The sequence below is a fragment of the Mobula hypostoma genome, chromosome 9 (assembly GCF_963921235.1).
Source record: "Mobula hypostoma chromosome 9, sMobHyp1.1, whole genome shotgun sequence".
In the NCBI taxonomy this organism is placed as follows: domain Eukaryota; kingdom Metazoa; phylum Chordata; class Chondrichthyes; order Myliobatiformes; family Myliobatidae; genus Mobula; species Mobula hypostoma.
In genome coordinates, this window is record NC_086105.1 from 77,744,137 (window position 1) to 77,765,435 (window position 21,299).

Here is a 21,299-nt window from a genome sequence, read left to right on the forward strand (position 1 = left end):
AAAGGTGGACTAACCGTCTTGAAAAGGATGCAACATGTTCTCCCAGCAGAGATGCTACCCTTCCCTGACACCCCATGCACCCCAGCCATTACAATAGATTAGCAGTGAAACATTACAGAGAGGCCATTACATTAGCAGTGAAACCTTACAGCGTGTTACACATGTGGCCTGCAGAGGTACTAAAGGGGGTCCACGTCTTTATGGATCTCACAACGTCAGCAGCCGCCCCTTCAAACTTTCAATCAATCGCTGTCTTTTACATCAGAGCACTGCCACTCATCCAGTAACCAAGAATTCTGCTCCGTCCAAGTCTCATACTCCTCTTCCTCCTTGGGAGTGGGCTTCGCTCCTGAGAACATCCTCAGCTTTTGATAACTAGGACGCCCCCCCGCCACCTGTGCACTTTGCCATTTATTCGCTGTGGAGATAAGGGCCGATACCAATTCAGAATGCTTACCTCTCACTAGAGGACTCATTAGACCTCCCAAATCAGACCTCTCCTTCTTCTCGCTCTGCAGAAACAACATCAACCTGTCTTTGAAGTCTCTGCTCCAGCTCCAGGAAACTCGGCTTCTGATTCAGCACGCTCACCTCCTCCTGGAAAGTATGGACAGCCCATGGACCCCCCTCTCCTGGGGCCCCAATAGTACCAGGCAGTTCTACTGTTATTACGTCAGCACTAGTCTGAACTAAAGCAAAGTCTTTGCCTGCCATTTTATCAAACCTCCAGTTCACAATCGTACCTGCTCCTACTGCTTTCACGGTATTTAAAGTTTGAATTAACAATTTACTGGGAATATGAATGTCTCCCCCACTCAATACGCATTCGTTACCGGTATCCCCATGGATTCGCACCAACGCTCAACTCCTGCAGCATCCATAACCATGTATTGTAATCACTTAGTTTAACATAGGCTTAAACACATAACCCACTGGATCAATGCTCAGGGCAATAATACAGCATCCAACGAAATCGATCCTGGACGATACCCAGACAATGAAACACCCAGATTCCTTGGCTACGCAAGTCTAGGGGAAATGCTGTCTGGTCTTGCCAAACTCATGAGACTGACCCCAAACCCCGAATTGTGTGGATGCTGTGTAATTTGCTACCCTGTTACAAATTAGTGCCACAAAATAACAGACAGTGCACTGCATACGAGTAAAGGAATTATATTTATGAATCTTAACTTAAAAGGTTGGTAAAGAAAAGGTCCCATTTTAATTAAAAGTCAAATGTAATGTGCACATTTTGGAATTCATCTTGAGCTTCACTGTTACTTACGCGCTGGGCCCTCAGTCAGCATGAAAGCACACACCACCCTTCGAATGTTGCTCTCAATCCATCTTGAACAAACGGGTTTCCCACTGGGTCATACCCTACGACTGGTTCTCCCTACTCCCCAGTGACTTCTCTCTTCATCTCCCGCTGAACCAAAAAAACCCCCAAAGACCATCCTTAGTGTCCCTCACCAAGAAAACCTCCCCCTAATTCTACCATCCTTATTGGATGGCACACGTTCTTCATCATCCCTTATCTTCAACAATAACCCAAACAGGCTGACAGCAGAACAGACTGCTCTTACAGAAATGCTAAATGAAATACATACAGCATAACAGTAAAAATATGAACCAGGGCATTACACAATTGTTCCATATTCTTCTATGAATAAGTTGAGTAGAATATTTGCTCTTTTTCTATGGTACCTTAATTCTGAAAACGAATTTCTTCATCTGTGAATGGTAAAATCTTTAAATATATTGGTTAAAATGTAATTTATCTGCAGTGGCGGTCACTTGAAATATCTATTTGTTTCTAACTATTCACAATGAAATGTTGAAAACTAAGTGGTGGAAAAGATTCATTTAGTTTGCTTGCTGGTACCTTTCTGATACTTTTATTTCCAAACTGAATAGAAAGGTAGATTATGAAAATAGTTAATTGAAAACTTTTCATTGTATTTGCCTCTTTGCAATAAATTAGTGTTTCTTTTTCAGCTGGTAGTTTAAACAATACTAATCATTTAGTTGTTGGGCCAGTACGTAAATATTCACTGATGCTTTAATCACATCGCCATTCAATCTTTAGTTACTTGAGCATGTGATTTATTCTTCAAACTCTTCATTTCATTAGGAGCTTATTTTTGTGAGTTTTGCCAGCTCTGTTACATCACAGTGCGTCAATGACAAAATAAAGAGCAAATATATATACAGGTTTCCCCCCGCCATCTGAAGGTAGAGCGTTTTTATGAAACAGTTCGTAAGCTGAAATGTCGTAAAGCGAAGAAGCAATTACCATTTATTTATATGGGAAAATTTTATGAGCATTCGCAGACCCAAAAATAACCTACCAAATCATGCCAATCATTACTGAACTGTTCTCCGTAGTGAAAATCTCACGCAAGCGCCGTCAGCAGAAAATCTCACGCAAGTGCTGTTGGCAAGAACACTCTCTCCAGTAACCTTTAAGCTACAAAGCTGCCAAATCATACCAAATAACATGTAAAAATACACAGCCTATATGAAGTAGAAATAATGTATGTACAGTGTAGTATCATTTACCGGAATCGGGACAGCACCGAGCACACTGATGATGGTGTGTTAAGCTGAGTCGGAGTTTGGGTGGTGCAGTGGCCCCCCCACCCTCCAGGCCACCGAGCCGATACATTGCTGTGAAGCACGCAGGGGTCCAGCGGTAGCTGGGAGGCACACAGCACATCTTTAAGAAAAAAGCCGAAATAAGCAAGCTAATTAATTAGGTGCTGCCTGACACGTAGTTGTCGGCCAGATCAGTGCCGATTTCCGATTGCGTCGTCTCTGAGCTGGGCCGACAATTACGTGTCGGTGGCACCTAATTAATTAGCATGTTTATTTCGGCTTTTTTCTTAAAGATGTGCTGTGTGTGTCCCGGCTACCGTTGCATTTTCTGCGGATCGGTATCTGTCTGTGGCCTGGGGGTTGGGGTGGTGGGACACTGGTGTGTCATCTCGTTGTCTCTTTCCATTAGGTCAGGCAGCTCATCTTCTTCTATCCCTGCCCGCCTCGATGTTGAAGGTCGAGGTTCGTCGTCTGCTGTGGCTGATGTGGAAGACTTGCTTGACTGCTGAGCCTCGCGCATTTTTCTATCACACAGTTCTTTAATAAGGACTCTAACCATCCTGCAAATATCTTCTAAACCGACGTACCCTTTCAAAATTAAAGTTGTACTTTATTATTACTCATTCGGTTTCGATTGTTGTCCTTTTTTCTTCCAATTGCATCAGCTCTTCATCTGTCAGTTCTTGGTGATGGGATGCCAAAACCTCTTCAACATCATGTTTGTCAGCTTCCACAAGCCAAATTCACGTTGTCCTTACTTGGTTCACCACGATCAAAACGCTTAATTATGTAGTTTTACCGTAAGTGTAACACCCTTATGAGTTCTTTCAGGCTTTTCCGATACTTTAGAACTCATCTTGCAAATGGCTGCTCACAGGCACGTGTTTCAGCAATGCCGGTGAGAATGCCGTTCCAAATCCGGGGGAGAGCGGCTGCTCTGGGCGTGGTTTATCGCACGCTGATTTTTTTTTCGTAACAGTAAAAACACCTTCTGAAAGCAAAAACAGGGTACTCATGTAGGTCTTTCGTAACAGTGAGATTTCGTAAAGCGAATGTTCGAAAAGCGGGGGACACCTGTAATGCTCTGTCTGGTGCTCGTAACAAATTCCGCTCCAACTGTGGCTAATGACCACATGACTCAGCATCTCATGGGTAATGGTGAAAAGACCACCTTTAATAAGCAACACACCTCTCGGGTTGGTATGATTCAGGTTCAACCAAACAGGAAAGTTGGGATGTTCCAGGAAAGAACATTGATTGTAATGAATGCTATGTAAATATTACCCCATGCAAAATTATTATTCACCAGGAAATAGCAGATTGTATACTGGCATAAAATTACAGTGGAGGTATATTTACCAATATTTCAACTTTAACAAACAGTTAATAGAAAAAGGGAAGATAAAGGACCCATTACAGTTAAACCAATCTAAATGTGCACATAAACGTTGGGGCTCATTTCTGTAGTCGTTGGGTGTATCACTTTATTCATGCCACTGAACCCCCATCGCCAACCATGGTTTGAACTTCCCTCGAAGAACATCACAAACAAACTGGCTAACTTAGAAGTATTGGCACTTCATCCTTGCAACCATTCATCTGCACAAAGCACTCCTTGCAATGGAGTCTACCCTTCGGGTGGGATCCTCCAAGCATCTTCCCTTGTGCTCTTCTCATCTCCAAATAAAAGACCCCTGAACCAGACTACTGTCCTTCAGACAACACACACAAAACGCTGGCGGAACGCAGCAGGCCAGGCAGCATCCATAGGAAGAAGCACAGTCGACATTTCGGGCCGAGACCCTTCGTCAGGACTAACAGAAAAAAGACTGTCCTTCAGAAATCTGATCCTGCTCAGCTCTCTCAAATGTTCCATGGTATCCCACTGGTAGAACATTACAACAAGATAAATCCAGTTGGCTGACACAGCAATCCTAAGTTGAGCAAATGGCTCCTTATCTCAGCTGAAACCAAAACATTAGTCTATGAAGCTTGCTTAATAGAACACAGTGTTTTCAGAAAACTACTAAAATAAAATGCTTAACAGCATAGCAGTAGAAATACAATAAAACATGTCCATAACCAGGGCATTGCATTCTCCCCTCACCAACAATAGCCATGTCCTCATAACTCTGTAAGCCTTTGGAACTTATCAAATCATTATTAGCAACACAGTATTGTCACGTACCCCGTGACGGGTTAAAGAACCAGCAGAAATGAAAAACACTTTGGGGTCCAGCATTGGTATTAACTAATGGTATTTGTTAGTAACTACGCAATACAGTAATAATATAAGTGCAGATAAATCAAACAGGTGAGTAATGATTATATAAAAGAAAGTTTGAAAATATATGAAAACCAAGCTTCTTCAAGTCTAGGGGTAAATAGATAGTCTTACAATGATGAGTAAAGTTCAGTTCAGTTCATGGTATTGAATTGAGTAGTGATAGAGAGAGAGAGAGAGAGAGGGAGAGATTTGAGTCTTCGAGTGAGCTGACGCCATCGATCTTCCCTTTGTCCTCCGAAATCCTTTAGAAGTCACTGACTGTGACTACAACAAAGGGGACCGTTCTTCTGTGGTGGAATTATCAACCCAGGCAAGGGTTGGACACACAAATAACTCCCCACCGGTCACGCTCTGTTCACACTGCGAGAGCCACTGATCGATCCACCTGATTGATCCTCCAAAACCCAATTTTTCTGTGGACACAGCAAAGCTCATTCAGTGTCCAAAACCATCCGTTTATCATCTGACCTTCTATTTATCTCACCGTGCTGAATACTAGCTGTCCATCAACCAGCTCCTCCCCTCTCTCTCTGTAAGAATACAGAAGCTGAAACCAGTGTCCATGTAAAAATGTAAACATGCTGCAGAAAACCCATAGCATCATCCAAAGCTGTCTTCATCTCTCTCTGTCTCTTAAAAACAAGATGTCGAAGTTAAATAACTCTCTCTCTCTTTCTCTCTCTCTCTCTCTCTTTTTCTCTCTCTCTCTCTCTCTCTCTCTCTCTCTCGCTCTCTATCTCTCTCTTTTCAAAAGCACTGTTCATTGGGGTAATTCAGGACCCCATCACAGTATTCAAATGAGGTTTGTGATCTCAGGACCCCCAGTCCTTTTGTAAATGGAAGTAATCCTCACTATTGTGATTGACGCAACACTATTTCCAAAGTGTATCGTATGCCAGTTTATCTGGGAGTTTCCTGACTTTCTCAGACTTCCTTATCTCATATTCAGCTTCTTCAGCCCCAGCCTCCCCTTGTGACTATTTCTGTTCACTTTGGGATGCATTCCCCTGCCTATCATTCGTACCTTCCTGTGACTCAGTTCCCCCTGCCCTCAGCTGAACTCAGCTTCATTTCCAATTATATTTGAGTCCACTTTCCCTTCACTCTCTGTTATCACATATGATTGTCCACTGGTAATCCCCACTATATTTGGGTAAGGGCTGGGAGATTCAGACATCGCTTAACAGCTCTTGGGGAGTTTGCATAAGGCAAAGCATACCATACTTCCATTTCCTCATGCTCTGAGTCTGTACAGTATTCAGTGGGTTCATCTGGTCCCTCTTTAGGTCTTTCCACTGAAATCACACTATTGCCAGCTTATTGCCTTTGTGCCCTCCTGTGCAGAGTTCCTCTACTAGTTGTAGGTTCCATATCAGACTGTACTTCCTGCCCCAGGAGTAGAAAGTGACTCTGATGGAGAATTCTGACAGGACCATCCGCATCCTCTGCCCACACCAGGAAAATTGGCAAGTTTGGCATCTGGCTGTCCATTACGCAAGGTGTAGAAACCCAACAGTCAGCCAACTTATGCTTCCCTTGTAGCCCGAGATTTCTTATTAAAACTCTCTCTTCAGGCATCAGTTGAGAGGAACTGATCTTTTGATCATATCTCCTCTTGTTCCCTTTGTTTTCCTTGATAGCAGAAACTGCTGCTGGTTTTTTGTAGATCTTTCCTCATGTCAGACACATACTTGAGATATGTTTTCTGTGGCAAGTCTTCGCTGCCAGTTCCAAAATAAAGATCTGCAGGTCATCTTGTTTTGTATCCAAACATCATATAGTACGGCGAGTAGTCAGTGGCTTCAATCTGTGTGCAGTTGTAGCAGTGCACCAAAAGCAGTGTTGGCTCCACTTGCTCTTTTTGTTGGCATCCAGAGTTCCAAACATGTCTAGCAATGGTATGGTCCTTGACTTTTTGACTCCCAAGCATGCTCAGTAACTAATCCCTTCCTTGATCACTGTGTATCCTTCTTTGGAGGCCATAATGAACAAATTATTTCTCCTCCAACACTTCGGCGATTGTAGATGCTCTCAGATCATTTGTGGGGAAGGCTAGAGCATATCTGGTGTAATGATCTGTGATGACTCAGACATAATGCAACATTACAAGAATCAGGCTCTGTGGAAAGGAAATTCATACACATTAAATCAAGTGGTCCTGTACTTTGTAAATGAGATTATAGTGCAACTCTCTTAGGCAGCAGAATACATTGGATACACAACTTGCAGTACTCTTCAACCTCAGGCTTCAATCAGGGCCAATTGAACCATCTCAGACCAATCCGTAGGTCTTGGCTCTTTATCGCAACTGAAATCTATGAAGTTTGCTAACAGAAAACACTACATTTGCAGAATACTGCTAAAATAAAATGTCTGACAGCATAGCAATAAAAATACCATAAGGCATGTCCTTAACCATTTATTTTGAAATTTTCTATTAATGCTTTTAAACTCTGTGCTGTTACAATTCAACTGTTCTTATTGGATGTTATTTTACATAAATGCCCATCACAATAATATTTATGAACTTCCTGTCTGTGGAGAATGAATTTCAGAGGGTGGAAAACAACCTACTCCGATGCGTTTTGATATTATTGAAGTTAGTGAAAGGGACAGTTGGGAAAAGGAAACTTACTATTCCAATAAATATTCTAATTGTTACTTCTTTGTTTCATTTTATAGACATTAGATTTGGACAAAAATGCACTACAAAAAGTAAAGAAATCGGCAAAATCAATAAACACTTCCGGTCAAGGTATGCTTCAGTACTTAACCATTTGTATTTGGAATAATATAATAAGGAATGTATTTTCAATTGCTAAGTCTCTTACCGGATTAATTTATATACTATAACTGAAGGATTTTGTTAAAAAATTAGTATTCCTTAGGTTAAATGCATATTACTGTAATTTAGAATGCTAGTTATAAATGTACAGCACTTGACAGAAGAGAATAATAAAAGGCTGTTGATGTTGTCATATTGTACTGTTTTGTTGGTGATTGTAATCTTTTCCCTCTGCTTCCAAATAACCTCTGCAAATACTGAGTGTTGGTGTTCAAAGTTATCATGCAGCATTACTGTAGACAACTAGACCAAGAAATCCTAATCTATTGACTTGAGATTGGTGCCATGTGGATGGTGGAACCAATAAAATCTGAGCCAGTATTCATTACTTCTGTGTTTTTGGGTATTTTTCAAAATATAGCCGTTACTTCCTATCTCCAACTCTAACCACCACTCTCACCCACAGTTGGCTATGAAAATAAGATACCAATTTGTCCAGAAATGTTTTTGGTTTACCTATCATAAGCAATGGAAATATACCCTTCCGGTGCCGATGTGGGTTTCATTGAACAGGTGTATGGGGGCTTGAGAGATGGATTAAATTTGGGGAAAGTAGTGAACCAGTATGAACCTCAAAAGCAAAAATATTTCTCACAAGCTGTACTTGAGATAGGCTAGCTTACTGCCTATTGAAGCAGTTCAATGCCTTTGAAATTTAATGTTCTAGTCTTACCATAGTTGACCTATGGTTTTAATCACAGGACTTCATTCACAGATTTGAAACGGTTTATCACTTTTATAGACTAGCTGTGTTATAGTACTATAGTAATTTATTTATTTCTGTTTGAGTGGAGATATTGGTTAATGGTCATTCTAAGATGAATGAATCGCAAACTTGGTAAATAGCTTTATAATCCAACAGTAATGTCTTTATCTTTATCTGGGAGGCCAGGTAAATTATATAGTATGGAATTTTGAATGAATTACCGGCTATTCCATTAGTGATTTAAAGATTCAAGATCATTTCCAGTAAAGCCCCTCCTCTTGTTGGACCAGCTACATATTTATTTAAGAAACCTTCCTGCATACACTTAACAAATTCTGCCTATCTAAACCCTTGCTGTAAGTAGGTTCCAGTTTATACTAGGGAAGTTGAAATCCCCCATGATAACAACCCTATTATTTTTACACATTTCCTTGCTTTGCTTACATATCTGTTCCTCAATGGCCTGGTGGCTATTGGGGGGGGGGTCTGTAGTACAATACCATCAGTATGATTGCACCCTGCCTATTCTTGTTCTACCAAAATAGACTCAGTGTCTGACCCCTCCACTATGTCTCCCCAAGTGCATCTGTGGTATTGTCCCTGATTAGTAGTGCAACCTTCCCCCTCATTTATCTCCTCCTTTATATTTTCTAAAACTTTGAAAACCTGGTACATTAATCACCCATTCCTGATTCTCTCTCGATCAAGTGCCTGTAATGGTCACAACATAGTAGTTCCATGTATTGATCCATGCTGTAAGCTTATCACCCTTCCCCATATTACTCCTAGTATTAAAATACGCGCACTTCAAACTATCTAACCCATCATACCTGTTATTTCGATTTTGCCTTTTAGTATTTTCCCTGGCATCTATCTTCCGGTCCGATCCTTCCCTTACTGACCTGGGGCTCCAGTTCCAAGCCCCCTGCAAAGCTACTTTAAACCCTCTCGAGTAGCATTAGCAAACCCCCTGGCCAGGTTTTGCTGGGCTTTGTTAGTTCAGCATGGCAGGCTAAAGATGGAGGTGAGGGTTCAAAGTATATTTATTTTCTAAGTACATAACTGTATATGTCACGAAATACAACATGGGGTTGGAATGGAGAACTAAAGTGAGAGACAAGCAGGATCACTCTTGCCGATTGCATGAAAGGGTCTATGAAGTGGTAATTTAATCTGCATTTCGTTTCGTGAGTATAGAGAAGATGGATGTTTTCAGCTCAGTATGCCACGTGCCACATTGGAAGAAGACTGACTGAATTACTGTTTCATCTTGAAGGATAGTGGGTGTGGTAAGAGCCAAAAGCAGTGTTATATCTCCTTTTGTTCCATGGCATGGTAAACAAGAAGGAAAGTTTGTTGGTGGAGATGGATGAGCAAACAAGGATTTATGGAGGAAACAGTTCCTTTGGGATAAGAAAAGAGAAAGGAGAGAAAGCATGGTAGTGTGGTAGGGCAGCATGGTAGTATAGTGGTTAACACAACGCTTTGTGGTACAGACGGCCCAGATTCAATTCCTGAGTTTCTATGTTCTCGCCGTGACTACGTGGGCTTCCTATGGGTGCTCTGTTTCCTCCCGCAGTCCAAAGATGTACCAGTTGGTAGGTTAATTGGTCATTGTAAATTGTCCTGTGATCAGGCTAGGGTTAAATCGGCGGGGCGGGGAGGGCGTGCGGTGTACTGGGCCAGAAGGGCCTATTCCATGCTGTATCTCAATAAGCAAAATAAATATGGCATCTTGCTGGAGGTGGCAGAACCTTAATGCATCCATTGTAGAGGGTAACAAGATAGATGATGATTACAAGGGGAGCTCTATCCTTGAGTGAGGTAAGGAGATGGGAATAGAAGTGTTGTAAATTAAACAAGTATGATTGAAAACTTTGACAGCTGCAGTGAAGAAGACTCCTTGGATCAGGAGAATGGAATACATTTCAGAGGCTCTGATGCCAAAGAGTTTTGTCATACAAACAAATGAAATGATGTTAAGATATATTGTGAGACTGGGATGGAATCTATGCAGGAAGTGGAGAAAGGGGTGCTGTAGTTAAATAGCTTTGGAAGTGTGAGCTTGTCCTTCAGCTGCTCATATCTTCAATGCTGACAACACTTTCCACAACTGCTTCTGAGTTTTCTTTTCCTTCATGATATCAGGCTGCTAACCATGTTTGTTCTATTTTCTATAACCCTCTCTTCACATCCACCAACTTCTTCAGATGTATTTGTACCTCTGCTAACCTTTCAGCAATACATAAAGAACCATTCCCTGTATGACTCCTTGGTTCATTTTAAATCTCCTACACTCACTCTACTTGTGACTGCTTCTGCCTTCCCACACACAAGATCAAACAAACTGCTCTTTCACCCCTTCGAACCAATCAGAGACCAGGAAACTCATTCTAAGCAATTTAATGTTCACAATGTAGTCTCCTCTACATTGGAGAATCCCATTATGGTTTGTGTGACTTCTTTCCAGAACTCCTACATTTGCTCCACAAGTGTGATTATGAGTTCCTTGTTATTCTGGTCCACTTACATATAACCATATAACAATTATAGCATGTAAACAGGCCATCTTGGCCCTTCTTGTCCATGCCGAACTCTTAATCGCACCCTAATCCCACCAACCTGTACTCAGCTCATAACCCTCCTTTCCTTTCCTGTCTATATAGCTGTCCAATTTAACTTTAAATGACAACATCGAGCCTGCCTCAACCACTTCTGCTGGAAGCTCGTTCCACACAGCTACCACTCTCTGAGTAAAGAAGTTCCCCCTCATGTTACCCCTAAACTTTTGCCCTTTTACTCTCAACTCATGTCATCTTGTTTGAATCTCCCCCGCTCTCAATGGAAAAAGCCTATTCACGTCAACTCTTATCTATCCCCCTCATAATTTTAAATACCTCTATCAAGTCCCTCCTCAACCTTTTACGTTCCAAAGAATAAAGACCTAACCTGTTCAACCTTTCTATGTAACTTAGGTGATGAAACCCAGGTAACATTCTAGTAAATCTTCTCTGTACTCTCTCTATTTTGTTGACATCTTTCCTATAATTCGGTGACCAAGTACACAATACTCCAAATTTGGCCTCACCAATGCCTTGTACAATTTCAACATTACATCCCAACTCCTATACTCAATGCTCTGATTAATAAAGGCCAGCATACCAAAAGCTTTCTTCACCACCCTATCCGCATGAGATTCCACCTTCAGGGAACTATACACCATTATTCCTAGATTCCTCTGTTCCACTGCATTCTTCAGTGCCCTACCATTTACCATGTATATCCTATTTTGATTAGTCCTACCTACCAAAATGTAGCATCTCATATTTATCAGCATTAAGCTCCATCTGCCATCTTTCAGCCCACTTTTCTAACTGGCTTAAATCTCTCTGCAGGCTTTGAAAACCTACTTCATTATCCACAATTCCAACTATCTTAATATCATCTGCATACTTACTCATCCAGTTTGCCACCCCATCATCCAGATCATTAATGTATATGACAAACAACATTGGACCCAGTACAGATCCCTGAGGCACACCACTAGTCACCGGCCTCCAATCTGACAAACAGTTATCCACCACCACTCTCTGGCGTCTCCCATCCAGCCACTGCTGAATCCATTTTACTACTTCAATATCAATACCTAACAATTGAACCTTCCTAACCAACCTTCCGTGTGGAACCTTGTCAAAGACCTTACTGAAGTCCATAACGATACCATCCACCGATCCACCGCTTTACCCTCGTCAATTTTCCTAGTAACCTCTTCAAAAAATTCAATAAGATTTCTCAAACATGACCTTCCACGCACGAATCCATGTTGGCTGTTTCTGATCAGACCCTGTCTATCCAGATAATTACATATACCATCTCTAAGAATACTTTCCATCAATTTACCCACCAGTGACGTCAAACTCACAGGCCGATAATTACTAGGTTTACACTTAGAACCCTTTTTTAAAAAATGGAACAACATGAGCAATACGCCAGTCCTCCGGCACCATCCCCGTTTCTAATGACATTTGAAATATTTCTCTCAGAGTTCCTGCTATTTCCACACTAACTTCCCTCAAGGTCCTAGGGAATATCCTGTCAGGACCCAGAGAATTATCCACTTTTATATTCCTTAAAAGCTCCAGTACTTCCTCTTCTTTAATCATCATAGTTTCCATAACTTCCCTACCTGTTTCCCTTATCTTACACAATTCAATATCCTTCTCCTTAGTGAATACCGAAGAAAAGAAATTGTTCAGAATCTCTCCCATCTCTTTTGGTTCCACACATAACTGTCCACTCTGATTCTCTAAGGGACAAATTTTATCCCTCACTATCCTTTTGCTATTAATATAACTGTAGAACCCCTTCGGATTTATTTTCACCTTACTTGCCAAAGCAACCTCGTATCTTCTTTTAGCTTTTCTAATTTCTTTCTTAAGATTCTTTTTACATTCTTTATATTGCTTGAGCACCTCACTTACTCCATGCTGCCTATGTTTATTGTAGATATGTCTCTTTTTCCGAACTAAGTTTCCAATATCCCTTGAAAACGATGGCTCTCTCAAACTTTTAACCTTTCCTTTCAACCTAACAGGAACATAAAGATTCTGTACTCTCAGAATTTCACCTTTAAATGACGTCCATTTCTCTATTACATTCTTCCCATGAAACAAATTGTCCCAAGCCACTCCTTCTAATTCCTTTCGCATTTCCTCAAAGTTAGCCTTTTTCCAATCAAAAATCTCAACCCTGGGTCTAGACCTATCCTTCTCCATAATTATATTGAAACTAATAGCATTGTGATCACTGGACCCAAAGTGCTCCCCAACACAAACCTCTGTCACCTGACCTATCTCATTCCCTAACAGGAGATCCAACACTGCTTCTTCTCTAGTTGGTAGCTCTATGTATTGCTGCAAAAAACTATCCTGCACACATTTTACAAACTCCAAACCATCCAGCCCTTTTACAGTATGGGCTTCCCAGTCTGTGTTGTGGAAAATTAAAATCTCCCACAATCACAACCTTGTGCTTACTACAAACATCTGCTATCTCCTTACAAATTTGCTCCTCCAATTCTCGCTCCCCATTTGGTGGTCTATAATACACCCTCATAATGTTACTACACCTTTCCCATTCCTCAATTCCACCCAAATAGCTTCTCTAGACGAGCCCTCTAATCTATCCTACCAGAGCACCACTGTAATATTTTCTCTGACAAGCAATGCAACACCTCCCCCTCTTGTCCCTCCGATTCTATCACACCTGAAGCAATTAAATCCAGTAATATTTAGTTGCCAATCACACCCCTCCTGTAACCATGTTTCACTAATAGCGATCACATCATGCTTCCAGGTATCAATTCATGCTTTAAGCTCATCCACCTTTCTTATAATGCTCCTAGAATTAAAATAAATGTAGTCAAGAAATTTTCCACCTCTCACTCTCTGTTTATCACTAACGGTGCAAACAATTTCACTATTTTCTTTTTCTTCCTTCTTCCCTACATCTGTTCCTACACTCTGGTTCCCCTCCCCCTTGTATCTAGTTTAAATCCACTTTCTAGCAAACCTACCTGCAAGAATATTTGTCCCCCTCCAGTTCAGATGTAAACCGTCCCGCTGGAACAGGTCCCACCTTTCCTGGAAAACTGCCCGATTATCTATAAATCTGAAGCCCTCCCTCCTGCACCATGTCTTCAGCCAAGTGTTGATCTGCGCCATCTTACTATTTCTAAACCCACCTGCACGTGGCAGTGGTAGCAATCCTGAGATTGCTATCCTGGAGGTCCTGTCCTTTAACTTGGCGCCTAACTCCCTAAACTCACCTTTCAGGACCTCCTCACTCTTCCTACCCATGTCATTGGTCCCTACATGGACCACGACATCCGGCTGCTCACCCTCCCTCTTGAGAATACCGAAAACTCGATCTGAGACATCGCAGACCTTGGCACCAGCGAGGCAACAGACCATCCGGGATTCTTGATCTCTTCCACAGAACCTCTTATCTGTCCCCCTAGCTATCAAATCCCCTATCACTACTGCTGTTCTCTATTTCCTCCTTCCTTTCTGAGTTGAGGGTCCCATCTCGGTGCCAGAGACGCAACCACTGCAACTTTTCCCTGGTAGGTCGTTCCCATCAACAGTATCCAAAACGATGTACTTATTTTTGGTGGGAACGGCCACAGGGGTGCTCTGCTCATTCTGTGTATTTCCCTTCCCTCTCTTGACAGTCACCCAGCTACCTGTCTCCTGACTCTTCGGGGTGACTATCTCCCTGTAACTCCTCTATTTCTGCCTCTGCCTCCCGACTGATCCGAAGTTGTTCCAGCTCCAGCTCCAGTTCCCTAACAACCCACATCAAAGTTGCTGGTGAACGCAGCAGGCCAAGCAGCATCTATAGGAAGAGGCGCAGTCGACGTTTCAGGCCGAGACCCTTCGTCAGGACTAACTGAAGGAAGAGTGAGTAAGGGATTTGAAAGTTGGAGGGGGAGGGGGAGATCCAAAATGATAGGAGAAGACAGGAGGGGGAGGGATAGAGCCAAGAGTTGGACAGGTGATAGGCAAAAGGGATATGAGAGGATCATGGGACAGGAGGTCCGGGAAGAAAGACAAGGGGGGGGACCCAGATGATGGGCAAGGGGTATATTCAGAGGGACAGAGGGAGAAAAAGGAGAGTGAGAGAAAGAATGTGTGTATAAAAATAAGTAGCAGATGGGGTACGAGAGGGAGGTGGGGCATTAGCAGAAGTTAGAGAAGTCGATGTTCACGCCATCAGGTTGGAGGCTACCCAGATGGAATATAAGGTGTTGTTCCTCCAACCTGAGTGTGGCTTCATCTTTACAGTAGAGGAGGCCGTGGATAGACATGTCAGAATGGGAATGGGATGTGGAATTAAAATGTGTGGCCACTGGGAGATCCTGCTTTCTCTGGCGGACAGAGCGTAGATGTTCAGCAAAGCGGTCTCCCAGTCTGCGTCGGGTCTCGCCAATGTATAAAAGGCCACATCGGGAGCACCGGACGCAGTATATCACCCCAGCCGACTCACAGGTGAAGTGTCGCCTCACCTGGAAGGACTGTTTGGGGCCCTGAATGGTGGTAAGGGAGGAAGTGTAAGGGCATGTGTAGCAGTTGTTCTGCTTACAAGGATAAGTGCCAGGAGGGAGATCAGTGGGGAGGGATGGGGGGGACGAATGGACAAGGGAGTCGCGTAGGGAGCAATCCCTGTGGAATGCAGAGAGAAGGGGGGAGGGTAAGATGTGCTTCGTGATGGGATCCCGTTGGAGGTGGCGGAAGTTACGGAGAATAATATGTTGGACCCGGAGGCTGGTGGGGTGGTAGGTGAGGACCAGGGGAACCCTATTCCTAGTGGGGTCGTGGGAGGATGGAGTGAGAGCAGATGTACGTGAAATAGGGGAGATGTGTTTAAGAGCAGAGTTGATAGTGGAGGAAGGGAAGCCCCTTTCTTTAAAAAATGAAGACATCTCCCTTGTCCTAGAATGAAAAGCCTCATCCTGAGAGCAGATGCGGTGGAGACGGAGGAATTGCGAAAAGGGGATGACGTTTTTGCAAGAGACAGGGTGAGAAGGGGAATAGTCCAGATAGCTGTGAGAGTCAGTAGGCTTATAGTAGACATCAGTGGACAAGCTGTCTCCAGAGACAGAGACAGAAAGATCTAGAAAGGGGAGGGAGGGGAGGGAGGTGTCGGAAATGGATCAGGTAAACTTGAGGGCAGGGTGAAAGTTGGAGGCAAAGTTAATTAAGTCAACGAGCTCTGCATGCATGCAGGAAGCAGCGCCAATGCAGTCGTCGATGTAGCGAAGGAAAAGTGGGGGACAGATACCAGAATAGGCACGGAACATAGATTGTTCCACAAAGCCAACAAAAAGGCAGGCATAGCTAGGACCCATACGGGTGCCCATAGCTACACCTTTAGTTTGGAGGAAGTGGGAGGAGCCAAAGGAGAAATTATTAAGAGTAAGGACTAATTCCGCTAGACGGAGCAGAGTGATGGTAGAGGGGAACTGATTAGGTCTGGAATCCAAAAAGAAGCGGAGAGCTTTGAGACCTTCCTGATGGGGGATGGAAGTATATAGGGACTGGACATCCATGGTGAAATTAAAGCGGTGGGGGCCAGGGAACTTAAAATCATTGAAAAGTTTAAGAGCGTGAGAAGTGTCACGTACATAGGTAGGAAGGGATTGAACAAGGGGGGATAAAACCGTGTCGAGGCATGCAGAAACGAGTTCGGTGGGACAGGAGCAAGCTGAGACAATAGGTCGGCCAGGGCAGGCAGGTTTGTGGATCTTGGGTAGGGGGTAGAAACTGGAAGTGCAAGGTGTGGGAACTATAAGGTTGGTAGCAGTGGATGGAAGATCTCCTGAGCGGATATAGTCGGTGATGGTGTGGGAGACAATGGCCTGGTGCTCTTTAGTGGGGTCACGATCGAGGGGTAAATAAGAGGAGGTATCCGCGAGTTGTCGCTGTGCCTCGGCAAGGTAGAGGTCAGTACGCTAGACTACAACAGCACCCCCCTTATCGGCGGGTTTAATAATAAGGTTAGGATTAGTGCGGAGGGAGTAGGGAGCAGAGCGTTCCGAAGGAGTGAGGTTGGAATGGGAACAAGGTGCGGTGAAGTCGAGACAGTTGATGTCCCGTCGGCAGTTAGCGATAAAGAGATCCAGAGCAGGCAGAAGACCAGAGTGGGGTGTCCATGAAGAAGAGGAGGGTTGAAGACGGGAGAAGGGGTCATCGGTGGGGGTGGAAGAGTCCTTGCCGAAGAAGTAGGCTCGGAGACAGAGACAGCGGAAGAAGAGTTCCGCATCATGGCGAATGCGGAACTCGCTGAGGTGTGGGCGAAGGGGGACAAAGGTGAGGCCCTTACTGAGGACAGAGCGCTCTGCCTCCGACAGTTGAAGGTCGGAGGGGATGGTAAAGACCCAGCACGAATGAGAGCTGGGATCAGAGGTGGGAGGGGGGAGGCTTGGGATGTCAGTGGAGAGGGGATGGTTGGTGTGAGAGGAAAATGGAGCCTCTGAGGGCCCAGGAGCTGACGGTCGGAAATGAGGGAGACAGGGTTGCAGAGTGGTGGTTGGGGAAGGGGAGACGGGAGTCACAATAGCAGCACATAAAGACCCGGCCTGGAGTTTAAGGCTGGAGTTGCAGTTGGTGGTTGCGCAATCACTTTGAATGTGTCCATGGTCGTTGCTGGAGTCCGGGTTTTGAATATGCCCTGAGGTGTTGGAGCCGGCGAGATCAATGGCAGAGGCAATCTGAAGTTCATGCCTGCTAGTTTCATGGCCAGCAGGCTCTGGAGTCCGTAGATGTAGGATCTTGCCATCTTTGCCTAACATGACAAAGTCAAAAAAACGGCGATTGCAGACGTGAATCCGTCGGAGGATGAAATAACGGGTAGGACCATTACGGACGGCGAAGAAAGTGTCCTGAAGGTGTGGAAGGGTCTGGGATAGGGACACCAAGTACCTCCTCATGGCGGAGAGAGTCGCCTTCAGAGCTTGACGGGAGAAGCGGCGAGAGGCAGAGTCAATAAAATGTGAGTACCTGGGATCCTCAGAAGGTCCAAATTGAGAGGCTCAGAAACGAATCCTAAAGCCAACTGGAGTAAGTTGGCAACGGAGGCACGTTCCAAGAAAGGATATATGGCTGTCATAGCGAGTCTGAGTCAAAGTGTGGTCGAAAAGTTGAAGAGCCGAAGAAATTACAGATGGGGAGCAGTGAGAGATGGTTTCACTGAACTCCCGTCGAAGAGAGGATCTAAACTTCTTCGGTGTAGGCATCACCGGAAGAGGCTTTGCAGTAGTGAATTTAAAAACGCAAACAACAGGAATTCTGCAGATGCTGGAAATTCAAGCAACACACATCAAAGTTGCTGGTGAATGCAGCAGGCCAGGCAGCATCTCTAGGAAAAGGTGCAGTTGACGTTTCAGGCCAAGACCCTTCGTCAGGACTAACTGAAGGAAGAGTGAGTAAGGGATTTGAAAGTTGGAGGGGGAGGGAAAATCCAAAATGATAGGAGAAGACAGGAGGGGGAGGGATGGAGCCAAGAACTGGACAGATGATAGGCAAAAGGGATACGAGAGGATCATGGGACAGGAGGTCCGGGAAGAAAGACAAGGGGGGGGGGACCCAGAGGATGGGCAAGGGGTATATTCAGAGGGACAGAGGGGGAGAAAGGAGAGTGAGAGAAAGAATGTGTGTATAAAAATAAGTAACAGATGGGGTACGAGGGGGAGGTGGGGCATTAGTGGAAGTTAGAGAAGTCGATGTTCACGCCATCAGGTTGGAGGCTACCCAGACGGAATATAAGGTGTTGTTCCTCCAACCTGAGTGTGGCTTCATCTTTACAGTAGAGGAGGCCGTGGATAGACATGTCAGAATGGGAATGGGATGTGGAATTAAAATGTGTGGCCACTGGGAGATCCTGCTTTCTCTGGCGGACAGAGCGTAGGTGTTCACCAAAGCGGTCTCCCAGTCTGCATCCGGTCTCGCCACTATATAAAAGGCCACATCGGGAGCACCGGATGCAGTATCACTCCAGCCGACTCACAGGTGAAGTAACTCGGTTCCCTAACTCCAGTAACTCCAGGTGAAGTAACTCCAGTTCCCTAACTCAGTTTGTCAGGAGCTGCAGCTGGATGCACCTTTTGCAGGTGTAGTTAAAAGGGATGATTGTACTCGCCCTGACTTCCCACATCCTACCAATGGAGCACTCAACTGCCCTAACTGCTGCCTCCATTACCTACTCTAAAGATTTATTAAAGTATCTTAACCAACCTTGCCTCACTTGGAGTGAAGCTCCTCCTCATCCTCCGTCCGCTGAAACCTGAGGAGCCAAAGCCTTCCTATTCTGTCTCCCTCTACTCCGTCACCCGCTCCGTTAATCTGCTCTCTTTTATACACTCCCGCTGCCTCACAGTCCGACTTACAAGCGCTTGCGCAGTCATTCTCAATTGATTCAAAGAGAGAGATTTCGTGCAGATTGTGGAGAAAAGTTTAAAAAAGGAGCATTTCGCAGTGCTTGGTGCATTAGCGGTGGACCAATTGATTCAAAGAGAGAGCTTCGCACAGGTCAGGGAAAAGAGCTTAAAAAAGGAGCATCTCATGGGGCTTAGCACCTTGGAATAGTGGGTATGACTGCAAGGCCAGCTTTCTGTTCTGAGTGTCAGATGTAGGACGTCCTGGAGACTTCTAGCCTCCCTGGTGGCCACATCTGCACCAAGTGCATCAAGCTGGAGCTGCAGCTCGATGACCTTCAGCTTGTTAGGGAGAGTGAAAAGTTGATAGACAGGAGCTACAGGCAGGTGGTCACCCGGGGGCCGCAGGAGACAGATAAGTGGGTGACCGTCAGGAGAGGGAAGGGAGGGCGTCAGGTAGTGGAGAACACCCCTGTGGCTTTCCCCCTTAATAATAAGTACTGTACTCTATTTTGACTGCTTTTGGAGGAGCAAGGGAATGACCTTCCTGTGGGAAGCAACAGTGGCCGTGCCTCTGGCACTGAGTCTGGCCCTGTAGCTCAGAAGGGTAGGGAATGGAAGAGGAGGGCAGCAGTAATAGGGGACTCTATTGTTAGGGGAACAGACAGGCGATTCTGTGGATGTATAAGAGAAACAAGGATGGTAGTTTGCCTCCCAGGTGCCAGGGTTTGTGATGTTTCTGAGTGCGTCCACAATATTCTGAAATGGGAGGGTGAGCAGTCAGGGATCATGTTCAGAAGGAAGCTGAGAAGCAGTACCTCAAAGGTAGTAATCTTGGGATTGCTGCCTGTGCCATGCGACAGTGAGTATAGGAATAGAATAAGGTGGAGGATAAATGCATGGCTGAAGGATTGAAGCAAGGAGCAGCGATTCAGATTTTTGGATCATTGGGACATCTTGTGGGGCAGGTGTGACCTGTACAAAAATGACGGGTTGCACTTGAATCCAAAGGGGACCAATATTCTGGCAGGTAGTTTTGCTAAGACTATTGGGGAGGGTTTAAACTAGATTTGCAGTGGGCTGGGAACCGAAGTGAAGAGGCAAAGGATGGGGAAGTTGGTGCACAAGTAGAGACAGATTGTAGGGAGTTTGTGAGGAAGGATAGGCAGATGTTAGGGCAAAGATGCACTCAGCCTGATGGTTTGAGATGTGTTTATTTTAATATGAGGAGTAACATAAACAAGGCAGATGAAGTTAGAGTACAGATCAAGTTAGAGTGTGGATCATTACGTGGAGCTGTGACGTTGTGGCTATTACAGAGACTTGGATGTCTCAGGAGCAGGAATGGCTGCTGAGTGTGCCAGGCTTTAGATGTTTCAAAAAGGACAGAGAGGGAGGCAAAAGAGGTGGGGGCGTGCCATTGCTAATTTGGGGTAGTGTCATGGCTGCAGAAAAGGAGGAAGTCATGGAGGGATGGTCTACTCAGTCAGTGTGGGTGGAAGTCAGAAACAGGAAAGGGGCAATAACTCTACTGGGTGTTTTTTATAGACACCCCCCCCCCCCCACCAATAGCAACAGGGACATCGAGGAGCAGATAGGCAGGCAGGTTCTGGAATGGTGCAATAACAATTGGGTTGTTGTGATGGGAGGTTTTAACTTTCCTAATATTGATTGGCATCTCCTTAGTGGAAGACATTTAGATGGGGAGGAGTTTGTTAGGTGTGTTCAGGAAGGTTTCCCGATGCAATATGTAGATAAGCCAACTAGAGGTGAGGCTGTACTTGATCTGGTATTGGGAAATGAACCTGATTAAGTGTCAGATCTCTCAGTGAGAGAGCATTTTGGAGGTAGTGACCACATTTCCCATCTCCTTCACCATAGTGCTGGATAGGGATAGGAGCAGACAATTTGGAAAAACATTTAATTGGGG

The 21,299-nt window shown here is 44.4% G+C and overlaps 1 protein-coding gene across 5 annotated transcripts in view; it reads left to right on the forward strand.

The window, feature by feature from the left end:
- LOC134351808 (arf-GAP with SH3 domain, ANK repeat and PH domain-containing protein 1-like) overlaps positions 1–21,299 on the forward strand; it is a 729,826-nt gene that overhangs the window by 344,275 nt on the left and 364,252 nt on the right. For all 5 annotated transcript variants that reach the window (XM_063058512.1, XM_063058513.1, XM_063058511.1 and 2 more), the window contains exon 4: positions 7,568–7,640. In XM_063058512.1, the coding sequence (XP_062914582.1) occupies positions 7,568–7,640 (73 nt within the window). The remainder of the gene's footprint in view (positions 1–7,567; positions 7,641–21,299) is intronic.